The sequence below is a fragment of the Octodon degus genome, unplaced genomic scaffold (genome assembly GCF_000260255.1).
Source record: "Octodon degus isolate 3935 unplaced genomic scaffold, OctDeg1.0 scaffold00274, whole genome shotgun sequence".
NCBI classification, from domain to species: domain Eukaryota; kingdom Metazoa; phylum Chordata; class Mammalia; order Rodentia; family Octodontidae; genus Octodon; species Octodon degus.
This window is the reverse complement of record NW_004524850.1, coordinates 1,626,150-1,646,026: the sequence shown is the minus strand read 5'-3', so window position 1 is coordinate 1,646,026 and position 19,877 is coordinate 1,626,150. Positions and strand designations below refer to the sequence as shown.

Here is a 19,877-nt window from a genome sequence, read left to right as displayed (position 1 = left end):
TGACGTCACTTCCTGGATTCCTACAGAGAGGAAGTGACACCATTTCCTGGGGAAGTGACGTCATTTCCGCGCATGCCTAGAGACCGCAAGCGCTGTCAGCTGCCTGCATTTCTTCAGGACGGCCCACTTTTGCACGCGCGCGTCTCCAGCCCGCGCAGCCCACCGATGCGCGTGCACGGCCCCGGCAGCCCGTCTGCAGCACGCACTAAGCGTGGCCGCGAGCATCCCCGTCCTCCTTCGCACGCTCCCTGCAAACAGCCGCCAGGACCGCGCTCCTCACTCCGCCCGGCCATCCAGGCGCGTCTGCAAGCAGCCGCCTCTGCACGTGGCAGGTGGCCACTCGCGGCCACGTGCCACGTAAGCAAGGGCCACTGGTTTCCGTGTCCTTCCGGCCACTCTGAGCGCGGCGGCCCAGCCTGGCTCGGCAGAAGCCGGGTGTGCTACGCAAAGGTGGTGCGACCCCTGGGGCTGGCCGGCAGGACCAGGGCCGGCGAGGCCCCACGCTTGGCAGGGTTTCCCTCCGCAGCAGCCCTGTCGCCCTGAACAGCTCCGGGCGACCCTGGAGGGTGACAGGAGGGGACGGATCCGAGGCCGGCTGGCTCTGGGCTTCGCCTGGCTTCGCTCGCGGGTGGGAGCTGCCACGCGGGCCCTCGGACGTGGACGGGGCGGCGTGTGGAGAGCTGGCCACGGCAGCCTGGGCCTGCAAGCCCCCCGCCACCCTGCGGGCACCGCGCCACCCGCCTGCAACGCGGAGCCCGGAGCGGTGTCTGGGCAGCAGGAAGCTGCGGAAGGCGAGCACGGAGCGTGCCCCGGGCGGCCACACGCGCGGGCGGCCACACAAGGCCCATTGTGTACCTTGTGCAAAGAGAAAGCAGCCTCAGGCAGGCTCGGAGCAAGCAAAGGAGGAAAGGAACAAAAAGCACGCGGGCCTCCGCAGCGCGGATTGAATCCCAGTGTTCCGCATCGGCCGCCCGCCGGGCACCGCGCCTGGTAAACACAGGCGGCGCCGGGCATTGTGTGCCACGGAGCTGCCGCAGCTGCCCGTTGCGCCCCCTTGTCCGCGCCCGGGCCGCTGCACGCTCCCCGCCCAACGGGCTTCCCCCCAGCCGCCTCCCGCCCCAACGGGTTGCACCAGGACGGGCCTGCGGACGCCCCGGGCACCGGGCGCTCGGCTGGCCCCGACTCTGTTCCTGCAACCTGTTTCTGTGGGACCCGCAGGCGCACGCTCGCGACCCCAGCCCGGGAGGCCGAGGCAGGAGGGCCGCCGGGAGCTCGAGGCCAGCCGGGGCTGCAAAGTGACATGTGGCCTCAAAAGCGGATAAATAAGTGATCGAAGAAAGGAAGCAGGGAGAGAGGGAAAGAGCAACCGCTGTCACAGCCACCAGCAGCAGACAGGCAGAGTTTAAGCACTGATTTGGAAATGAGACATGGTGTATCGCTGTGAGTCCCCGTGGCTGGGACATCGAGGTCACATTCGCCACGTGGAGACGGCGCACGCGCAGGGCACAAGTGCACACCTGCAAGGCCCCTCTGCCTTTCCTCCGTCAGAGGACTCGTGTATCTGGCTTATTTCATGTCAGTGTGATGTCGAACACCTACTCTCCCTCATGTGGCGCAAGTCTGTCCTTTTTCACGGCCATGTAGTACTCCGTTTTGTCTAGACACCACATTTCTTTATCCGTTGCTTTGCTGACAGCCAACTGAGCTGCTGAGAGCTGTGCTGCCTGCAGTCGGGTGTGCACGGGTCCCGCGGTAGGACGTCTTTAAGTCCTCAGGGAAGCCTCCTGGAAGGGGAATCGCCTCACTAATACCAGAGGCAGGCGGCCACCCCAAGGGCTGCGTGTTGAACGGCTTCAGCGTGACCGAGCAGCCTCTCAGGTCCGTGCTCACGCCGGACGCAGCGCACTGCCCACGAAGGACACGGACACGAGGTGAACGGCGGCCCCTGGGTGGTGGCAGCCCGGCCGTGAGCCGCGCACGCACACTGGGTCTCCCCGCAGGGGAGCTCCCGCTGCTGCACCCCACCGCGGCCACCCGCATGTGAGAGACACAGCGTCTAGCACGGCGTCCCGCCGGTGGGCAAGGTGCGCGCAGAGCCGTGAGACTGCACAGCCGTGGCCTTGGGCTCCGTGGATCTGGGGCAGGCGGGGAACCGCAGTGGTCACCGTGCTCCACCCTGGCACAATGTAAATGCCTGAAGCCGAGAGGGCGAGCGGAAGAGCACCAGGGCGTGGGGTCTGACGGCTCGGCCCGCAGGAACGCAGGCTGCACAGAGGCCCGTGGCCCGGATTCCTGTGGCAGGCAGGGCCACGGCAGCGGGGAGGAGTCGCCTGAGCACCTCGGAGGTGAACCACAGAGGGGCTTGGGGCTGACGGTCACCAGGAGCCAGGCCTGGAACAAAGCAGGCTCCCGGCGTCTCCCCCACGCCCGCCTGCCCCGTGCTCCTGCCTGCGGCACGGCTGCCCCCCTGTGCCCTGCGGGGCCAGGCATCGTGCCCGCGAGGGGGAGGTGCCCCCCCTGTGCCCCCGGACCCCACAGAGCGGCCGCCGCGTCCGGGCGGCCCTGGGGCTTCCCAGCGGGTTCTGCCTGCGGGCGAAGCGTCTGCAACACGCGGAGAAGGGCCGCCGCCTGTGCCGGGCCGCCCTCTGCAGAGCAAGCTTTCTGCAGCCAAACGCGGCCGGGTTTTTTACATCCCGTGAGGGCCCGCGTCGCCCACACGACAGGGACGGGAGCCGCCAGCTGCGAGCCTCGGCGCCGCCCTGACTCCACGCCCTCGCAGCGACTGCCAACGCCAGCGCAGAGCCCGGCTCGGCACGCAGGCCGAACCAGCAGAGCAGGTCCGGCTGCGGCAGGGAATCCTGCGCAGCTCCTACGCGCCGGGAATTCGCCTGCGCCCCACGACGTGCGGGCCCCACGGCAGCCACGCGCAGGGCGCCTTCCACGCCTCACAGCCCCCGCGAGTCACCGTGTCTGTGCTCAACCCTTTCCCACGTCCCCCTACCAAAATAAAAGCCCCGCTCTTCGTGGCCGAGCCCCCGCCTGCCATTTCACGCTGGCTCTGGGCATCTCGGATGATTTTAATTTGCACGAAGCTACGAGGCTCTCTCCTGAAACCGTCGCCGAGTCCCCGCCCGCTGCCACGCCGCCTCCGCTCCACTCTTGCCACCGGACGGGACAATTTCAGAGCAAATCTGAGCCGAGCGCGGGGCTGCGCACCTGTCGTCCGCACACTGCGAGGGCTGAGACTGGAGGGTGGCGCCCTACCAGAGCCAGGGCCACGACAAAGGAGGAAGGAGGGGCGGCTTGGAACCCAGGGCCAGCGCTGCGTGTCCACGGGGAGCGCCCGCGCACACACGCGCACACACGCGCACACGCACGGCCTTTCTGTCCCGGTCCTTCTGCTTCCTGCAAGCCACGCACCGACACCTAACGTGGAGAACGCCCCTCACCCACAGGCCACCCTTAAAGCTTGGAGTTCAGAGCGGCCGCAGGTCCCCGGGCGCGGCACCCCGCTGCTCTCCGCAGCTCCTTCGCTGAGGCTGCTCCCCGGGAAACCGGACCCCACAGGCGACCTTGCCTGTCGCCCTCCGCCCACCGGGCGCCGAGCCCTCGCCCTCCCGGCCACACCTGTCCCTCCGTGGCCGCTGACTCCCCTGCAAGGGTTTGGTCTTTGTTCATTGTGGCAGGCCACGCTGGCAGCCAGCCTGGCCTCGAGCGCCCGTGACCCTCCTGCCTCAGCCTCCCGAGCGAGCGCTCACAGGCGAGGGGGTTTGCGGCAGGCACAAGAGCCAAGCCGGCTCCCCCAAGCGAGGCGCCCCTTACCTGGGGCGAGCCCGAGGGCGCCCAGGAGCACCGCGCAGCCGAGCGCCCACCGCGCCTCCATCGCCGTCGCTGAGCCACAGCCTGCCTCCGGCTCTGTGCCCGGCTTGGCAGCGCGACAGGCCACATGTGGGCGGGACGAGCCACACTCTGGCTCCCAGCCCGTCGGGCGGCGCCTGCAAGCTGCAAGGCTGCCGCCAAGAGGGGCGCGGCCCAGCTCCCAGGAGCTCCTGGCACTGTGCCCGGCTGCAGAGAGCTGCCCACGGCGCACGGTCCACGGCACACGGTCCACGGCGCACGGTCCACGGCCCACCTCTGTGGCTGGCAGCGCCGATACGGGGCAGACGCACAGCCGGGCGGCTGCTGAGCCTCCTCGGCTTCCCGGGAGGCTGCATTGGAGGTGGCCGGGAGCCCGCTGGTGGGCAGACCCCAAGGATTTCGGTGCTTCTCGGTGCCCTACGGCGTGTGGTCATAAAGTCATTCGACAAACACTCCAGGCCACGTGCTCGGATGCCCACACGCGGGATGCCAGGTGGACAAGGGTGCGGGACAAGGATGTTGGCGGAGACGAGACGCAGCCGCGGGCCGCGCGAACACAGTGTAGTGTGCGATAGGAGCTGGGGCGCCCCAAAACCGCACGGGGACGGCCTAGCCCGGCTGATGGCGCTCGGGGAGGCCGAGGCAGGAGGGTCTCTGCGAGCTGGGGAGCAGCCTGGGCTGCGAAGCGAGCCAGGCCCAGCCTGAGCTGCACAGAGACCCTGTATCCAAAAATAAAATATATCAATATGTGTATATGTCAGTAAGAAAGAGGCGGAGGGGCCCGGCCTGCACGGGCTCAGAGGTGCCAAAGCCCCCCTGGCGCCCGCACCCCGGCCAGGCGCGTGAAGCTGCAGCTCCCTGCAAGCCGCCCACGCGCACCTGGGCCTGCACGGCGCACTGGGAAGGCCGGAGAGTCTCTGCCAGCCTGCGGGAGCCGCGTGCCGGTATCTCCAGCCAACGGCCCAACACCAGAGCCCTTCACCAACATGGAGGCGCTTCCGCCTTCTTCCCCACTCATGAGCCCTCAGACTACAAGCCTATTGGTTGGTACCGCCCACTTCCGGGGCGGACCTTCCCCCTCCGTTGGCTGGCTCGCCTGTCCATCATGTCCAGACCCACCCGTTGGCTGACTCCCCTGTCGATCATACACAGACCCACCCGAGCTTAGCGCAGGGGCTAGGTTGTCCTTAAGCAAGTGCAGTTGACAGGTCACAGCGACCCCGCAGAGGGCTATAAGCAGACTTCAATTTTTTTATTTTATTATTATTTATTCATTTTTGCAGAACCGGGGATTGAACTCAGGCCCGTGCGCTCGCCAGGGAAGCACTTAGTCCACCGAGCCACGTCCCGGCCCCAACCTTCAAATACTGCGTTGAAAAATGATCCGCACGGGGCTGGATGTGCAGAAGGGGAGCACTCGGGAGCACCCCGAGGGGTCACCGAGGGTCGACCTGGGCCGTGCAGGGGGCGCCCGGACGGCCTGCAGAACGGGGGGCCCGGGCGGGGGTCGGGGTGCAGCCGGGGTCGGCTTCGCTGTGCCGGTCTGCACGGGCAGAGCGCCCTCGGGGCTTCCGCGTCCGCATCGCGCCGGCGTGGCTGCTGGGGAAACTGAGGCAGGCGGCAGCTGCGTGCCGGGGGGGCCTCGCCGGGCTCTACCGCTCCAGGAGCGTCTGCTGCACTGTGAGGGCGGAGGGAGACAGAGAGGAGCACCGGTTAGCGGGGTACCGGTTATCGGGGTTCGCATCAGCGCATCTCGGGCAGGCTGCGACCCTATTTTTATGAAATTACAGCTATTTAGGAACTGACGCTGCGGGGGAGAGAAAAGGAAGGAAGGAAGGAAGGAAGGAAGGAAGGAAGGAAGGAAGGAAGGAAGGAAGGAAGGACAATTGCAGGAACCCGACGCTGCGCGGGGTGCACGCCCCGGAGGCCGAGGCAGGGCAGGGCAGGTCCCAGCCCGCCTGGCCAGAGTGACTCGCTAAAGCCATTTCTAAACACATAAAACATTAAGCAAGGTCTGGGGGCGCCGCTCCGTGCACAGGCCCTGGGGCCCCTCCCTACCACCCGTCACGACGACAACCACCGCAGCAACCGCGCAGCCTCCTGCCCTCTTACCCGGCGGCTCCCTGCTGGTGCTCGGGCCGTTTTCCAGGTTGACTTCGCCCTGCTCGGCTGAAAATAAGACAAGACGCCCCAGATGGAGTCTCAGCGAGCCCAGCCCCGGCCCCGGGCCCCTCTGGGTGCAGGCTGCTGCCCTCCCGTCCCCGCACCCGGCCCGGAGAGGAGGACCTGTGGGCGCCCGGGGCGAGGAGCGGCTCGCTGCTTCAGGGTGTTGCGCTGGCCCCTCGCGGGGAGGACATCGCCCAGCGCTGCGCACTGTGCAGCCCGACTGCCCCGAGACCCTCCTGCCTCGGCCTCCCCAGGCCTGCGTGACCGACGTGCTCCGCCCCGCCCCCCACACTGACCACGGGGTTCGGGACAAGGCCACCGAGGCCTGGCGGTCAGCTGCACGGGGACCCCGCCATGGGGCCGTGCGGCTCGTCCCTGCAGCCTTCCTCACGGCCATTTGTAAATTTCTTTTTCTATCTTAAGGGTCTATAAGATGCTCGGGGTCTCACTACTAGGCCGGACTCGTAGTGATCCGCCTGTGCTCAGCCTCCCAAGGGCTGGGATTACAGACGCGTGCCACCACGCCGGGCCTCAATCCCATCCCAGCGCGCCCCGTGGATCGAACCCCCGCCCCTGCGCCTCCTTGCAGGCGCTTTAATCCGCTGAACTACTTGGCCGCCCGTGAAGTGTCCCCTGATGGCTTCCCAGGACCCCGTCATGCCCACACCGTGACGGCGGCCCCCGGAATACCACTTGTGGCTAAACGTCACTCTGACGCCCGCGCAGTCCTGCATGGGCGTCCGCAGGGAGGCTGGATGACGCGGGATTACAGGCGCCCTGCGGCGGGGAAGGCAGGTCACGGAGCACCTGGGCTCCCACTTCTGGCCGCCATGATGGGAGGGTCCCCCGCCACGCCTGGCCGCCATGACGGTTCTGTGCAGCAGCCACTCTGGACCGCACTGTCTGCAGCCGCGAGCCAATAAGCCTGTCGTCCCCTGGAAGGGGCGCTGTGCGGCGTCGGCCTCCTACCCGGACAAGCACCAGCAGAACCACAGGGCACCGGACACGCACACACAAAACACGTTTATTTCCTTTCTGCAATGCTGTAAAGGGGCAGCCACGCGGGGCCGTCCGTGGCCGCGCTTGGCGACCTCCGCCACTTACAGAATCGCACGGTTAAAATGTGTCGGGGGGGACATGCACAGGCGCCGGGCGCATGCTCTTGGTTACGGGAAGAGGAAAAAAGCACTGCGTGTCCTGCCACGTAAGTGCCGTGGTCGGCCACGCCTTCCCCGGCCACCAAATACCACGTGGGCCGGGCTGGGGCCGAAGCTCGGGGGCACGAGCACCTGCCTGGCAGGCGCAAGGTCCTAAGTTCGACTCCTGGTACTAAAATAATAAAAAATAATAATAATATGTGTGTTAGGAAGCCAGAGTTGTTTACATGAGAGACAGATGCGTGGAAAACGCAGGGCAAGGTAAGTGACAGAAGCAGGTGGACAGACGGTAGGTGGCAGAGCCAGGTAGGCGCGTGGGCTGGCAGATTAGCTGTCCACGGAGATAGACGGACGCACGCACACAGCATGCACACACAGCTTCAGAGCGTCATCAGCTTCTACATTGGCATTCGCTGGCAAAAACACTCTTGTCTCCACACAACCCCACCAAAAAAGAAAAAAAGGAAAAAAAAAGAGAAAAAAAGAAAAAAAAAAAAAACTATTCTAACTGGAGCATGAACCCCAGATTTAAGGAGTTTAAAAAAAGAAAAAAAACTAAAACAAGAAAAAGAATCCATTGGAAACAAGCAAGCGTGTTGGTAAGAAAGGACACCACTTGGGGCCCAAACTCCCACACGGGGACCCCTGAGGAGGAGGGCCACGGGGGTCCCCAAGCTTGCAAGGCCACTTGGGAGGCTGAGGCAGGAGCATCTCCTCGCGTCGGAGGCGTCCTGGGCCATGCTGGGGCTCGGATGGTGCGGTCGGGGCTCGCGAGAGCGTGGAGGCGGCGGCGCGAGGGCGCGGGTGCGAGGCTCAGGCCCCGCGTCCGCTTTCTGGCCACGCACGCCCGGCCCCGAGGCACCCCGGGACGAAAGGGGCACAAAAACGCAAGGCAAGAAACCAGCGCACTGAGTGCAATCCCCGGTTTCTGCCAAAAAAAAAAAAAAAAGACAGCCGGACTGTAGCACGTGCCCTGCGCTCAGGTCTTGGGAGGGGACATGGCTCGGCCACGCTGCGTCTGGGCCCTGTTCCCCAAGGGGACGCCGTCACTTTTAGTTTTGTGCAGCTTCCCACACGCTGGACAGGAAAACGAGCCCCGCCCTGCCAGCTGCCCTCAGGAGGCTGAGGCAGGAGGATCTCGAGTTGGTGTCCAACCTCGGACAGTCAGCAAGTTAGCCGGCGACCCCTAAGCAAGACCCAGAAGGCGGCCAGGAGAATCCTGTCCGTGGGGCCATGTGCTCAGCAAGGGAGCGAGGGACGAAGCGAGGGAGGGAGCAGGGTGCGGGGACCGCGGCTGCCACGCAGGGCCACGGTGGGAGGGGAACGGCGGCGGTGGCCGGAGGCTCGTGGACCGGCGCGACGCTCCGATGGGCTAGGTCTCCGGGGCATCTGGAAGGGGCGGACAGAGGAGGAGGACAGTGAAAGAGGGTCTGGGGCGGGGAGGCCGCAGGGCCAAGGGGGCGCAGCGCGGGGACAGCGGGGAGCAGCCGCAGCCAGGAGGGTGGCCCTGGGGCTCGTGGCCGCAGCTGAGTCCCAGGGCCACCGTGCGCAGGGAGCCGGGGCCGGGGCAGGAGGGCGACGCCAGCCTGGGCCTCGTGGGGACGGCGCGGCCTGCCAGAGCTGGCCGCAGGCGAGAGGCGAAGGCCCCGAGCGCCTGCAGGGAGAAAGCCTTCCTGGCCCCGGGAGACGCCACGGCGCGTTCCGTGTCTGTGGGCCTAGAGCCGGGGCTGCTGAGCGCCTTCCGATGTCAGCAGAGAGCTGTGGGCCAGCCGTGCCCGCAGAGCTCTGAGGAACAGGGTCGGGGCGCAGCGGGGCCCCCACAAAGCACCCGCGCTCAGCACGCGGCAGGCACAGAGAAGGAAGACAAGAAGACGCTGGTGTCGCGTGGGTGCCGGCTACGGCCACGGGAGGAGGAGCCACGGGCAGACCCGCGCCACGCTCCCCAGCGCCCGGAATTCATGGCCCAGGCGCACGCCGCGCGGGCCCGCGCCCCCAGGAGGAGGACACACGTCTGTGCCTCTGTTCTATTTCTCCTGGAGGGGGGCACCCGGGAGCCCCTGGGCACCCCACCACGGTGGACACGGCTGTACACCCAAGCGAGTGGAGTCGCCCACAAGAGGCGCCCCGCACACCGCGTCTCGCCCGCACACTTGCGCTCTTCACGGACACTCCGCGGCGCATCCGCGCTGCCCGAAGGCCACGCTGGGCACTTAAAGTCCACATCTTAGGGTGACAGAGGCCCGGCCAGGGGTCCCCCAAGTCTCCCGGGCTCTGCTCGCCCGCCCCACCGTCCCGGCCGCCGTCTGCAGCAGCCCTGGGTCCTCCTTCCTGATTCCCAGGTGGGATCAAAAACCCGGTGACTGCCACGTGCCCTCAGCAGAAAGGCCGCTAGGAAATGCGCGGCACTGTGTCTTCGCCCACGCGGGTCACCGGAGCCGGCACACTACGATTACCGGCTCCTCAAGGTCAAAATAGCCAGGAAAGGTCAACATGCGCAGTCCACCAGCCCATGGAGGCGGCCAGGACAGCGCAGCTAAAGCCCCTGAGGAACGAGGACCCAGAGCTGCTGCCCGCGTGGCCGGGACGTGGGGCGGGCGCACGACGGGGGTGGCGAGGGGTGCAAGGCCGCGCGCCCTTTTGCCTGGAAGCCCCGTGAGTGAGACACTGCCTCGGCCCCGTGTGCGCCCGACGCCTCTGTGGGCAGCAGCTCCCAAGTGTCAGTGGTGAGGCCGGGCGTCGCCTGCGTGACATTTGCGGCCGGTTTTAAGGAAAGCGCCGCGTCCCACGGGCCATGCAGAGCGAGCCGGCTTACGGTTCTCTTTGAAGCACAGTTTCTTCTTCTGGTAGGCGATGAAGCTGGAAATCGCCCCGGCCACGGCCACCACCACGGCGCCCACGATCCCGGGAACCACGCCCTGGGGCTGCTCTGTGGACAAGCAGAGGGGACGGGTCACGGCCAGCCACGCTCCGCAGTGGCAAGCCACCTCGGCAGGTTCCTACCACACCAGCCCGCCCGCACCACGTCGGCTGCAGGCTCTGCCCGGGTTTCTCTTCCTGCAGCAGCATTCGAACTCAGGACCTTCACCTTGAGCTACACTTGCACAATGGCCTCCCGTTGGTCTCAATTTTTCCCCTGGAGATGGGGGTCTCCCAAGCCTCCCCCGGCAGGGCTGGAACGCGCCACCGTCCTGCCTCAGCCTCCCGGAGTGCTGGCATGAGCGGCCCGCGGCAAGGCCCCGGCCTGGTTGACTTTATAGGAAGAGTTCTGCTCATTCTGATTCCCTTCTGCCTTAGAGAGGCAAGCAGCAGTGAAGGCCTCATTTTTGTCTTTTTAAATTGCTTTTGGGCAATTTTGCATGCTCATATCGGATAATCTGAGCAACTACTCTGAAGTTCTGTGTCATTTCCAACGTTCTTTTACTAGTTTTTGTCCTGTTTAAAAAATAATAACGACAACAGACGGAGGCAAAGGCCCGGGGTGCGCCGGCAGCAGCAGGCCCCCGTGGTCTGCGCCGCGAGCCCCAGAATCCAGCCCCAGGAGGGAGGTCTACACTGGCAGCTCCACAAGGCCCGCAGCCGAGCTGATCCACGCAGGGAGAGACCACGGCAGCCGCCGCCACGAGCGCCCCAGCAGCTCGGAGCAGGGCGCAGCCGCCTCGCCTACCGTCCGCGGCTTCTCCGTCGTTCCGGGGGCTGCTGCCACCAGGCGCACCTCGGCCTCCTGCGAGAAAGGCCCAGGCGTCAGCCCACGCCCCGTGAGGACCTGAAAGCGTCAGCGCGGGAGTCCCCAGGGAGACGCGGGGGCAGGACGGCCGTGGGGGAGGCCACGGCTCCCGGCGCCACGCTGCATACCACGGTGGGGTCAGGCGGTGCCCGAGACCCGCCCAGGGCCGAGTGCAGACGCCTGATCTCTCGTGGACACCTCGGCGTGAGCAGCGGGGTTCCACGGAAGACCGAGAGCGGCCGTGTTGAGTGTAATTAAGCGGTGAAAATAGTAAAGACACAAGAAAGGGCCGCCGTACCGTCGCCACCAGCCGCGTCCGCCAGGTCAGAGTCCGAGAAGCCCCCTGGAGAGAACACCACGCGGTGAGCGGCGGCCCGGGGCTGCGGGCAGCCCGACCCGGAGGCCGACACCCCGACACCCCGACACCCCGACGCCCCGAGCCCCACCCTGCCTGCAAAGCGACGTCGCCTTGCGTGCCCAAGCTCCTGCGGTTAGACTGACCCCAATTCTCGCGCTCATCCGGAGCACAGAACGCAAGAAGAAATCGGAGCTGCAGAATGATTTTTATTTCAATTTTTTTTTTTTTTTTGGTGGAGCCGGGGATTGAACTCAGGCCGCTGCGCTTGCCAGGCAAGCGCTTATTCTACTGAGCCGTCTCCCCAGCCCAAATTTTTTTAATTTTTTTTTTAAGTTTTTATTTCAATGAGTGTAATTAGAAACCTAGATCAGAAAGCCCAGCCCAGAATCCTTAGAAATAACACCTTGGAGGTGTTTTGTTATGCGGCAGTGGCTAGCTCACACACGCGGGGGTACTGGAGAGAGCAGGACAGACGACAGACAGACGGACAGACCAATCGACTGACCGACAGGCCAACTTCGCAATCTGCCTTTAAAAAAATCCATATTCTTTTGTAGAAAAATGGAACTCTATAGACTTTGCCTTAAATTCAGACACAAAGACCACCCGGCTCTCCTCCACCCTCTGCCACAGCTAGAGAACGGAAGTCTGACTACGCCACGAGCCACAAGCCACGAGCCACGAGCCACGAGCCACGGGACCATCTTGCCCGGAAAGCTAACGAGGAAGAGAAACCCGCAAGAACTGCCCGCGGGTTCCTCCTGAGGTGCTCGCTGGGGAATACGCTAAAAAAAAAATCCAAACAAGAAGTCAAGCAGGAAAATAAAACAATGTGGAACTAGTAGAAGAAAGGAGCAGCAGACACGCCTTCCCCCACGGAGACGCCCGGCGCGGCCACGGCGACCACGGCGGCCACGCCGCACATCGGCTCCCCACTGGGAACAAGCGTTCATTATCCCCCCCCAAAGTGGGAAGAGCCTCAACAGTGAAATGATTCGCAAGTCCAACGGAAAAAATGCACACCTCCGAAGACTGGCAACGCCAGCCAGCACAGGACAGCCCGCGGAAGGAAGCAGTCCACTGTCTCTGCTCGACACAGGAGGACGGCAAGCGGGCCAGCGCCCCGGAGCGAGCGGCCGGCCACGCTGCAGGCCACGGCGCACAGGAGGGCCGAGGCATGGCGCTCCGCTCGGGCTTCTCAATGCCGACCTCTGAGCTAAGGCCAGGCGGCGGCCTCCCTGGCCATGTGACATGAAGGCTTTCTAAGACCCCACAACCCTCACTGCGAATCACAAGGAAAGATCGCTTTGTTTCTTTTTACATTCCTGCGTGTGTACGTTTGCAAAGCGTACTATGTTCATGGGGGGAAGCGGCCCACGGACACAGCGAGAGCCTTCCTCCTGCCCCCTGCGCCCCGTGGCACTCCCAACGCTGCTGCCCACCTCCCTGAAACCTTCCTGTTTTCTACCATCTGTCTTTTACTCTATATATTTCTTTTTTTCTTTTCATAGAAGAGAAAGCAGACAGTGTTTCAGCCAGTACTTCCTACTCTCTCCACTTAACGTCGCAGCCTCAGGGTGCGGCCACTCTCCTACACACCACTCAAGCGTATCTTTCTTCATGGCTGCATAGTATTCCACAACCCTGGTGAGCACACTTTATTCATCTGCTGATACATACAGACATCTCTCCGGGGATCACAAGTTGTGCTGCTACACACATGGGGGCACGCGCACCCCTGAAATACGGTGCCCTCAACTCTTTTAGGAAGACAGAAGAGGAAACAGCCCGAGGAGGAAGATGGCCCGTGTCTCCTCTGCCATTTCTGATCTTGCACCATCACAACTGAGGGGGGCCGGATCCCAAAACTTAAGCCCGGGGACGGCACACAGCATGAAGGTCTCGACTCAGGGCGGTGGGCACGGGAGCGAATGGGGTCGGGGCCCGCACTCACCCGCGGATCCCGGCGGCCGGGGCTTCGGGTCCGGGCGGGGCTCGGGCTGCCTGGGCGGGGCCGCTGTGTGCAGAACACAAGAGAGAGGGGGGCAGTGAGGGGAGGGGGCAGGGGCTGGAAGTGTGCGTGGGGGTGGCCACCCAGGGCGGGAGGGGCGGCCACGGCCACAGACAGGGCCACGGCCACAGCCACGGCCACCAGCTCCTTCCACGCATCTTCCAACCCCAGCACCTGCTTTCAGGGCTGGCTGCAGCAGGCGTCCCAGCCACCTAACACACTGGGGCGACATGAAGACCCAAGGCCCGCTGTGGAGCGTGGGGTGGTGGACTTCAAGGTGGGGCAACAGTGACTGAAGGCCTACGGTGGCCGCCGTGGTAATGGCGTGGAAGCCCGAGTGACAAAACGGCAGCCAGAGTGCTAACGAGATGGCGGCCGACATGCTAACGAGGGGGCTCCCCGGCCAAGAGGCTGTGAAATAAAAACCAAGTGCTGCCACAAGGAGACCTCAGCAGCCGGAGCGCGCCCCTCCCCGGGCCGCCGCGCTCTCCACCCCACACAGCCCCGCTGCGCAAGACCCGGCTCCTTTCAGGAAGGACCCGAGTGGGGACAACAAAGAGCTTCTAAAGGGGCACTCACGGTCTCCGCCGCCAAGCGCATCGCTTAAGTCGAAGTCATCGCCTGCAACAGGGAAAAGGGGGATGAACAGCCAGCATCCAGGGAGGACACAGAGCAGCAAGCGGCCTTGGGGACCAGCAGCAGGGCCGCCCGGGCGCCCTCAGCCCTGCACCGTGGCCGCGCGTGGCCTCACTGAGTGTGGCCTTGCCACACGTGGCCTCGCCGAGCGTGGCCTGCCCGGGATCTCATTAGGGAAACCAAAGTGCTGACCGTTCCGCTGTCGTCTTTCTCTCCAATGAAAAGACTAAGAGCCCAAAGGAGTGAGCTGGTGGAAGGTGAGCCTTCCCGCGACCTCCCCGTCGTGCTGTAGTTCACTCAGACGCTGCCCGCGAATTCCTCCAGGGTGGCCCCGAGAAAAATCGGCAGAAAAATTTTGATGCTACAAAATATGGGCTACACAGCACCAGAGAAGTGCTTCCAGATCGCCCCAGCAGGAGGCGCCGTGGCACCGCTGTGTGGCACCGCTGTGTGTGGCACCTGGAACCGGCCCAGCTTTTCAATCAACTAGAAATGGGCGGCGTGCGGGCCTCCGCCGGTCTGCGGGCAGGAGCAGTCAGGGTTTCCCGCGCTTTGCCTCCTTTTTTCAATTATTTCTGCTTTTCTCTTTCTAATTTGCCATCTATTTCTTTTTTTCTTTTTCCAAACGTGCACGCCTAAGTCGGGTCACGGGACCACAGCAGCGTGCAGCCCCACGAAGGCCGCCAAATCGTACCAAGTGAAGGCCTGCATCACTGGTAACTTCCTCCTAATGCTATTCCGTACTCGCTAAAAATAAAAAAAAAAATTTAAAAAAGAAATCAGCAGCACAATTACTGAATTTAACTTAAATAATTCCCCCAACGACCTTTCCCCTTCCTTCTTTCCTGGGTTTCTCCTTGGTTTATCAAAAGAAACAGTTAATGTTTACATTTTTTTTCTTCTTAATTTACAAAAAAACTACGGACCAACGTCGCATGCTTGTGTCTGGCAATCTGAACAACTAACTGGAAGACGACAGCACGCCACCAGGTTGTGGGACTCCGAGCGAGAGCGCGGCTCTCGACAGCGCTGTCCGCCGCGTGCGCCCCGGGCCACCAGGCCACCGTCCTGGGCCGCCACCGGCCGGCGGCGGGCAATCCTGCCCTCTGAAGCAGAGCTGCGCGTGACCTGAACAGGGACGCCGCGGCAGCACGGGACAGCGCCGGGTTAGCTTCCGTGCTGCCCACAGCCCCCGGGCCCCTCCCGGCTTTTATTTGAAAGGACACCAGAGCGACATTTTGGGGGTAGGGGCGCGGTCCCTGGCAGGCACCCCGTGTCCGCTCTCCCGTTTCCAGATCCCGACTCCAATGTTTCCAGCGATCGTGGCCCCGACACGGTCCCCCTCCCCGTCCCCAGGGACGCGGTCTTACCCCCTGCGGGCTTCTTGGGCGCTGGGGTGGCGTGCTTGGCGCCATCTGCAAAGGAAGGACAATTAGGTGGGGCGTGTGGCCAGAGTGCCAACGCTTTCACCTTTTATTTTAGCATCTTGTCGTTATTTCTCTTGAGGCAGGCTCTCGCTGCGCAGCCCAGGCCGGCCTGGAACTCGGAGACCCTCCTGCCTCAGCTTCCCAAGGCTGGGAGGACAGGCGTGTGACACCACAGCGGCCCTCTTTTATATCTTCAAAGCTGTGATGTTCCCAGAGAAACACTTCCAATACATATACATATATATACATATATGTATGCCTATTAGCACATCATTAGCATATGTATTAGCATACCCGCATATTAACACATTTGCCTATTAGTGTATGTCTATTAGCATGTATGCCTTATTAGCCTATGTACCTATTAGCATGTAAGCCTATTAGCATGCATGCCTATTAACATATGTGCCTATTAGCACATGTGACTATTAGCATACGTGCATATCAGCATATGTGCTATTAGCATATGTGCCTATTAGCATATGTGCCTATTACCATTAGCATATGTGCATATTAGCATGTGTGCCTATTAGCACATGTGCCCATTAGCATGTGTAACTATTACCATATGTGTCTATTAGCGTGAGTGCACATTAGCATATGTGGCTATTAGCATATGTGCCTATTGGTATATGTGCCTATTAGCATGTGTGACTATTACCATGTGTCTAGTAGCATGTGTGCCTATTAGCATACGTGCTATTAGCATATGTGCTATTAGCATACGTGCTATTAGCATATGAGCCTATTAGCATATGTGCATATCAGCACTTGTCCCTTGTCCCCCCAGCCAGCAGCTGCCCTGCCCTGCCCTGAGCACTAGAGGCCGAGGGTGCCCCGCGGGGAGAGGGGGTGACCCGGCCGCCCCGGCCCAGGAAGCACTTGCCTCTGTCCCCCCACCCCACCCCAGTCCCTGCACGCATCCTTCCAAATGCGAGCCCCAGCCCGAGCCACCCGCAGGGGGCAGAGGCGGGAGGGTCTCCCAGGAGCAGCAGGCAGCTGGGGACAGTCTCCCGAGGTGGCCGTGGCTGCTAAGGGCAACGGAAGCGTCCCTGGCCATGCGCATCTGGCTGCGACCCTTTTCTTAAATCCTGAGCCGTTCAGCCCGCGGCGGGCGCGCCTGGATGGGACGAGGGCTGGGGGAGCGCAGGGCGCCCCACTGTACTCACCGAGGGCGTCGCTCAGGTCAAAGCCCAAGTCTGAAACAGGAAAGAGACAGAGTGAGCGGCCGGGAGCCCCGCAGCTGCAGGCCCCCTCTCCTCCTAAACACTCACGGGGACCCTCAGAGCAAGGCGCTGGCTTTAAGGCAGTGTGGACCCCAAGAGCTCCGAGGACGCGGACCCCTCGGGGAGTGCGTGCGCCTAGTGTGTGCACACCTACGCGCGTGTGAGGTTCTGCACGTACTAACTATATGCATTGTGATTTCCTGCCGTTCCGGGCATGTTGTCCCCAACAACAGATTTCCTTCCTTTTAGAAGGCTGCATAGTACTCCACGGCGCATGCGCACCACCCGCTCCCCCCTCCGGCAGCGTTGGTGGCCTTTGGACCCAGCGATTCCGTGTCCTTTCGGTCCACATGCTGCGGATGGGTAGCTAGGGCCACCTGCAACAGCTTCCCGGGGGAAAGGACCGCACACTATGCGCGGGGTCTCCTGCACAAGGGAGCAGGGGCACGAGTGAGCAAGTGCAGAGCAGGGTTGGGGAGGGAGCTCAGCGGCGGAAGCGCCTGCCTGGCACATGCAAGAGCCTCCGTTCTAATCTCAGGTACCAAAAAGAAAAAAAAAAAAAAATCAATGCAATGACCACCGTTGGTTTCCTCTCATCTTGTTTCGAAATTGTGTGGCATTGTTCTTCCTGTCTTTAAAAATAAAGCAAAGAAGGAAGACACCGAGCCCAGCGCGGGGGCGTGCGCCCGCAGACCCGAGCTCGGGAGGCTGAGGCAGGCGGCTCTCCGCTCTGCGCCCCGCAGGGTCAGCCTGGGCGCCGGGGGACCCGGGCTCAGAACAGAGAGGAAGCGACGTACTGAAAGAATAAAGGGCCCGCCGAAGCCGCTCAGGGCAACCTGCTGGGCTCGATCCTCACTGTCACAAAAAGCCAAGAGGAAAGAGGCAGAGGGAGGCTGGAGGGATGGAGGCCGGCGGGAGGGCCGCAGCAGCAGCACCGACGTCCCCGAGGCCGAAAATCAGACAGGAGCGCGAGCGCTGGGCGGCGCGGGCACAGTGAGGGCACTGAGCTGGGCGGGACTCCCCGGAGAGCGAACCCAGAACCCCGCGGTTCTGGTTCTAGGCGGCTTCCCCAAGAGGTCCCGACCTCAGAGCATGGGCTTCCGCGCACGGCCACGGCCACATTCACGTGGGCTCGAGCCCGGCAGCGCCGGGCTGGCAGCCGCCTCTGTGTCCAGGAGCGTGTGAATGGCCGGGGGAGGTGTGTGCACACACTGGAGTACTACGCAGCCAGGAAGAAGGGCGGCTGAAGTCATGTGCAGGGAAATGGGTGCGTGCCAAGGCCAGGGTAGCACCCAGGCGCACGAGCTTCAGTATCGTGTGGCTTGTCTTAGGCGACAAACGCACAGCCCAAGCTAAAAAGGGAGACGGGTGGGAAGACGTCCGGGGTGGACACGGGAGGAGGAGAGCAAAGACCAACAGCGGGGAAGCCGAGCTCCGCACTCGCCCCACCTCCACGCAGAAAGATTTTAAAAATAAAATACGAATAATTAAAGCTCCAGGTCCGGCCGGGGAGCTCAGCGGACTGGAGTGCCTGCTCAGGCACAGGCAGGGACGGGGGTTCCATCCGCGGGGGCCCGCGGGCCTGGCGGGGTGCGCGGACTCGGCGACTGGGGCCGGGCCAGGTGTCGCTCTCCCTCCGACTGGGGGCTGTGTGGTGACAGCCTGCAGTAAACACACTGGGGGGGGAAAGACCTAAATCCCCAAGACCAGGCCGGGCTGAGAACACTGGCCCTCCCTCGCCCGCCTGCGGGCCAGCGCTGGGGACACCGAGGCAGGAGGGGCGCAGCCTGCGGGCGCAGCAAGCGCGGCGCTGTGTTCAACATAAACGAGAGGTCCTGGGCGTGAAATAATTTAAAAAAACAAAAACAAACTTTAGAAGAAACACGAGGCCTGGGGTGCTGGCTCAGCGGAATAAGCGCCTGCCTGGCAAGCGCAGGGCCTGAGTGCAATCCCAGGTTACTACAAAAACAAAAAACGAAACCAAAACCGTGACAACAGCTTGGCCAACCCCAGAGCGCGCTTTGCTCTCTGGCCGTCCGCAGCAGCAGCAGCAGCAGCAGGCGAGGCGCAGCCCTGCAGGGCGCGGCCAGCCCGAGATGGTCGCATCATAAAAGAGCCGGCGCGGCGGGGAGGGAGGGGAGGCGGCGCTCGGCACAGCCTGAGGCCCTCCCGCTGCCTCGCGGCCCCCCGCGCCACCTCCCCGCCTCGTTTCCTCTTTCCTTCTTCAGGCGTGACTCACCCGAGGCGCTGGGACCTCCCCGCCCTGCCCGCGGGCGCACAGGAAACCCCGGGCCTCCCTCCCGGCCCAGATGTCGCATCCCCCCTGCGAACCACACAAGCAAACTTTCGCGTCACCCAGCAACCGTCACCAGGGAGACGACAACAGCAGAAAAGACCAGGAAGAGCTGCAAAGAGACAGCAGGTCCCGGGGGCGGGCCGGGCGCGCACGTCCCCAGCGGGGAGGCCGAGGCGGGAAGGTCTCCCCCGGCTGCGCGGAGAAGCCTGCCTGGGAAGCCCAAGCAGGGCGGCGCGGAGGGCCCGAGAGCCGAGCGGACGAAGGCGCCTGCTTAGGGCGGTGCGATCCCGGATTGAGAGAGGGCGTGGGTGGGGGTGCGGGCTGTAATCCCAGCCCTTGGGAGGCTGGACACAGGCGCGTCACCACGAGGCGATCTGGTGGTGCGACCCTGAACACCGTGTTGTAGATACATTAAAAGAACCCGAAAATCTCGAGGGCCGGGACGACCCCAGGGCCAGGCCGCGGGTTCCATCCTGGGCTGTCCCCTCTCTGCGACCCGCGCCTCAGCGACCACCAGCCGGATCTAGGTGACAGTCACGGCGCCCGCGGCCGGCCGGCCGGGAGGTGGCGCAGCGCTTCCCTGGCAAGCGCAGGGGCGGGAGCTCAGTCCCCGGATCCGAAACAGTCACATCCCGGGCCGGTGTTTACTCCTCCTGTGTACTGGAGATTCTTCAAATTCCTCTCTACTTAGTTTGCCAAATAGTCAGTCAATGAGCAGCCGCAATGGCCAGCGCGCGCACCTGGCTCACTTCACTTAAACTCGGGGTCTCAAGCTCCTTGCGATGTCCTACCAGTGACCCAAGCCCATCCTTCTTCCGGGCCGCATACTACTCCACTCTCGCGTCCCGCGCCGCAACACTCGCCGATTTCCGTCACCCCCGCGGCCTCCTGCCACCGGCGTCGGCACCCAACACCAGCCACAGCCGACAGCGCCACAAAAGCGTCCCCCCGGGTTTAGGAGGCGCCCGAAGCGCGGCTGCGGGTGGGGCTGTGGCGAAGCCGTCTCAGGCAGGCAGCA

At 63.5% G+C, this 19,877-nt stretch overlaps 1 protein-coding gene and 1 long non-coding RNA gene across 3 annotated transcripts in view; both read right to left on the bottom strand.

Moving 5' to 3' along the window:
• The window catches only part of LOC111814143, a 7,304-nt gene extending 3,396 nt beyond the window's left edge, over positions 1–3,908 (bottom strand). The window contains exon 1 of the long non-coding RNA XR_002819206.1: positions 3,823–3,908. This is a non-coding gene — a long non-coding RNA (uncharacterized LOC111814143). The remainder of the gene's footprint in view (positions 1–3,822) is intronic.
• Positions 3,909–5,149: 1,241 nt separating this feature from the next.
• LOC111814153 (uncharacterized protein DKFZp434B061-like) lies at positions 5,150–16,574 on the bottom strand. 2 transcript variants are annotated; one of them, XM_023706913.1, is made up of 9 exons: positions 16,507–16,574; positions 15,281–15,325; positions 13,854–13,895; positions 13,218–13,280; positions 11,204–11,248; positions 10,846–10,902; positions 9,994–10,107; positions 5,971–6,027; positions 5,150–5,536 (listed from the first exon to the last, which is right to left on the bottom strand). In XM_023706913.1, exons 3-9 carry the CDS (start codon positions 13,872–13,874, stop codon positions 5,219–5,221), a joined length of 675 nt encoding a protein of 224 aa, XP_023562681.1. In that variant the 5' UTR covers positions 13,875–13,895; positions 15,281–15,325; positions 16,507–16,574; the 3' UTR covers positions 5,150–5,218. The 2 variants fall into 2 exon arrangements, with proteins under 2 accessions (XP_023562681.1, XP_023562682.1); XM_023706914.1 differs by lacking the exons at positions 5,150–5,536; positions 5,971–6,027 and adding an exon at positions 8,260–8,570 and having other exon boundaries at positions 16,507–16,560.
• Between the last annotated feature and the right edge of the window lie 3,303 nt (positions 16,575–19,877).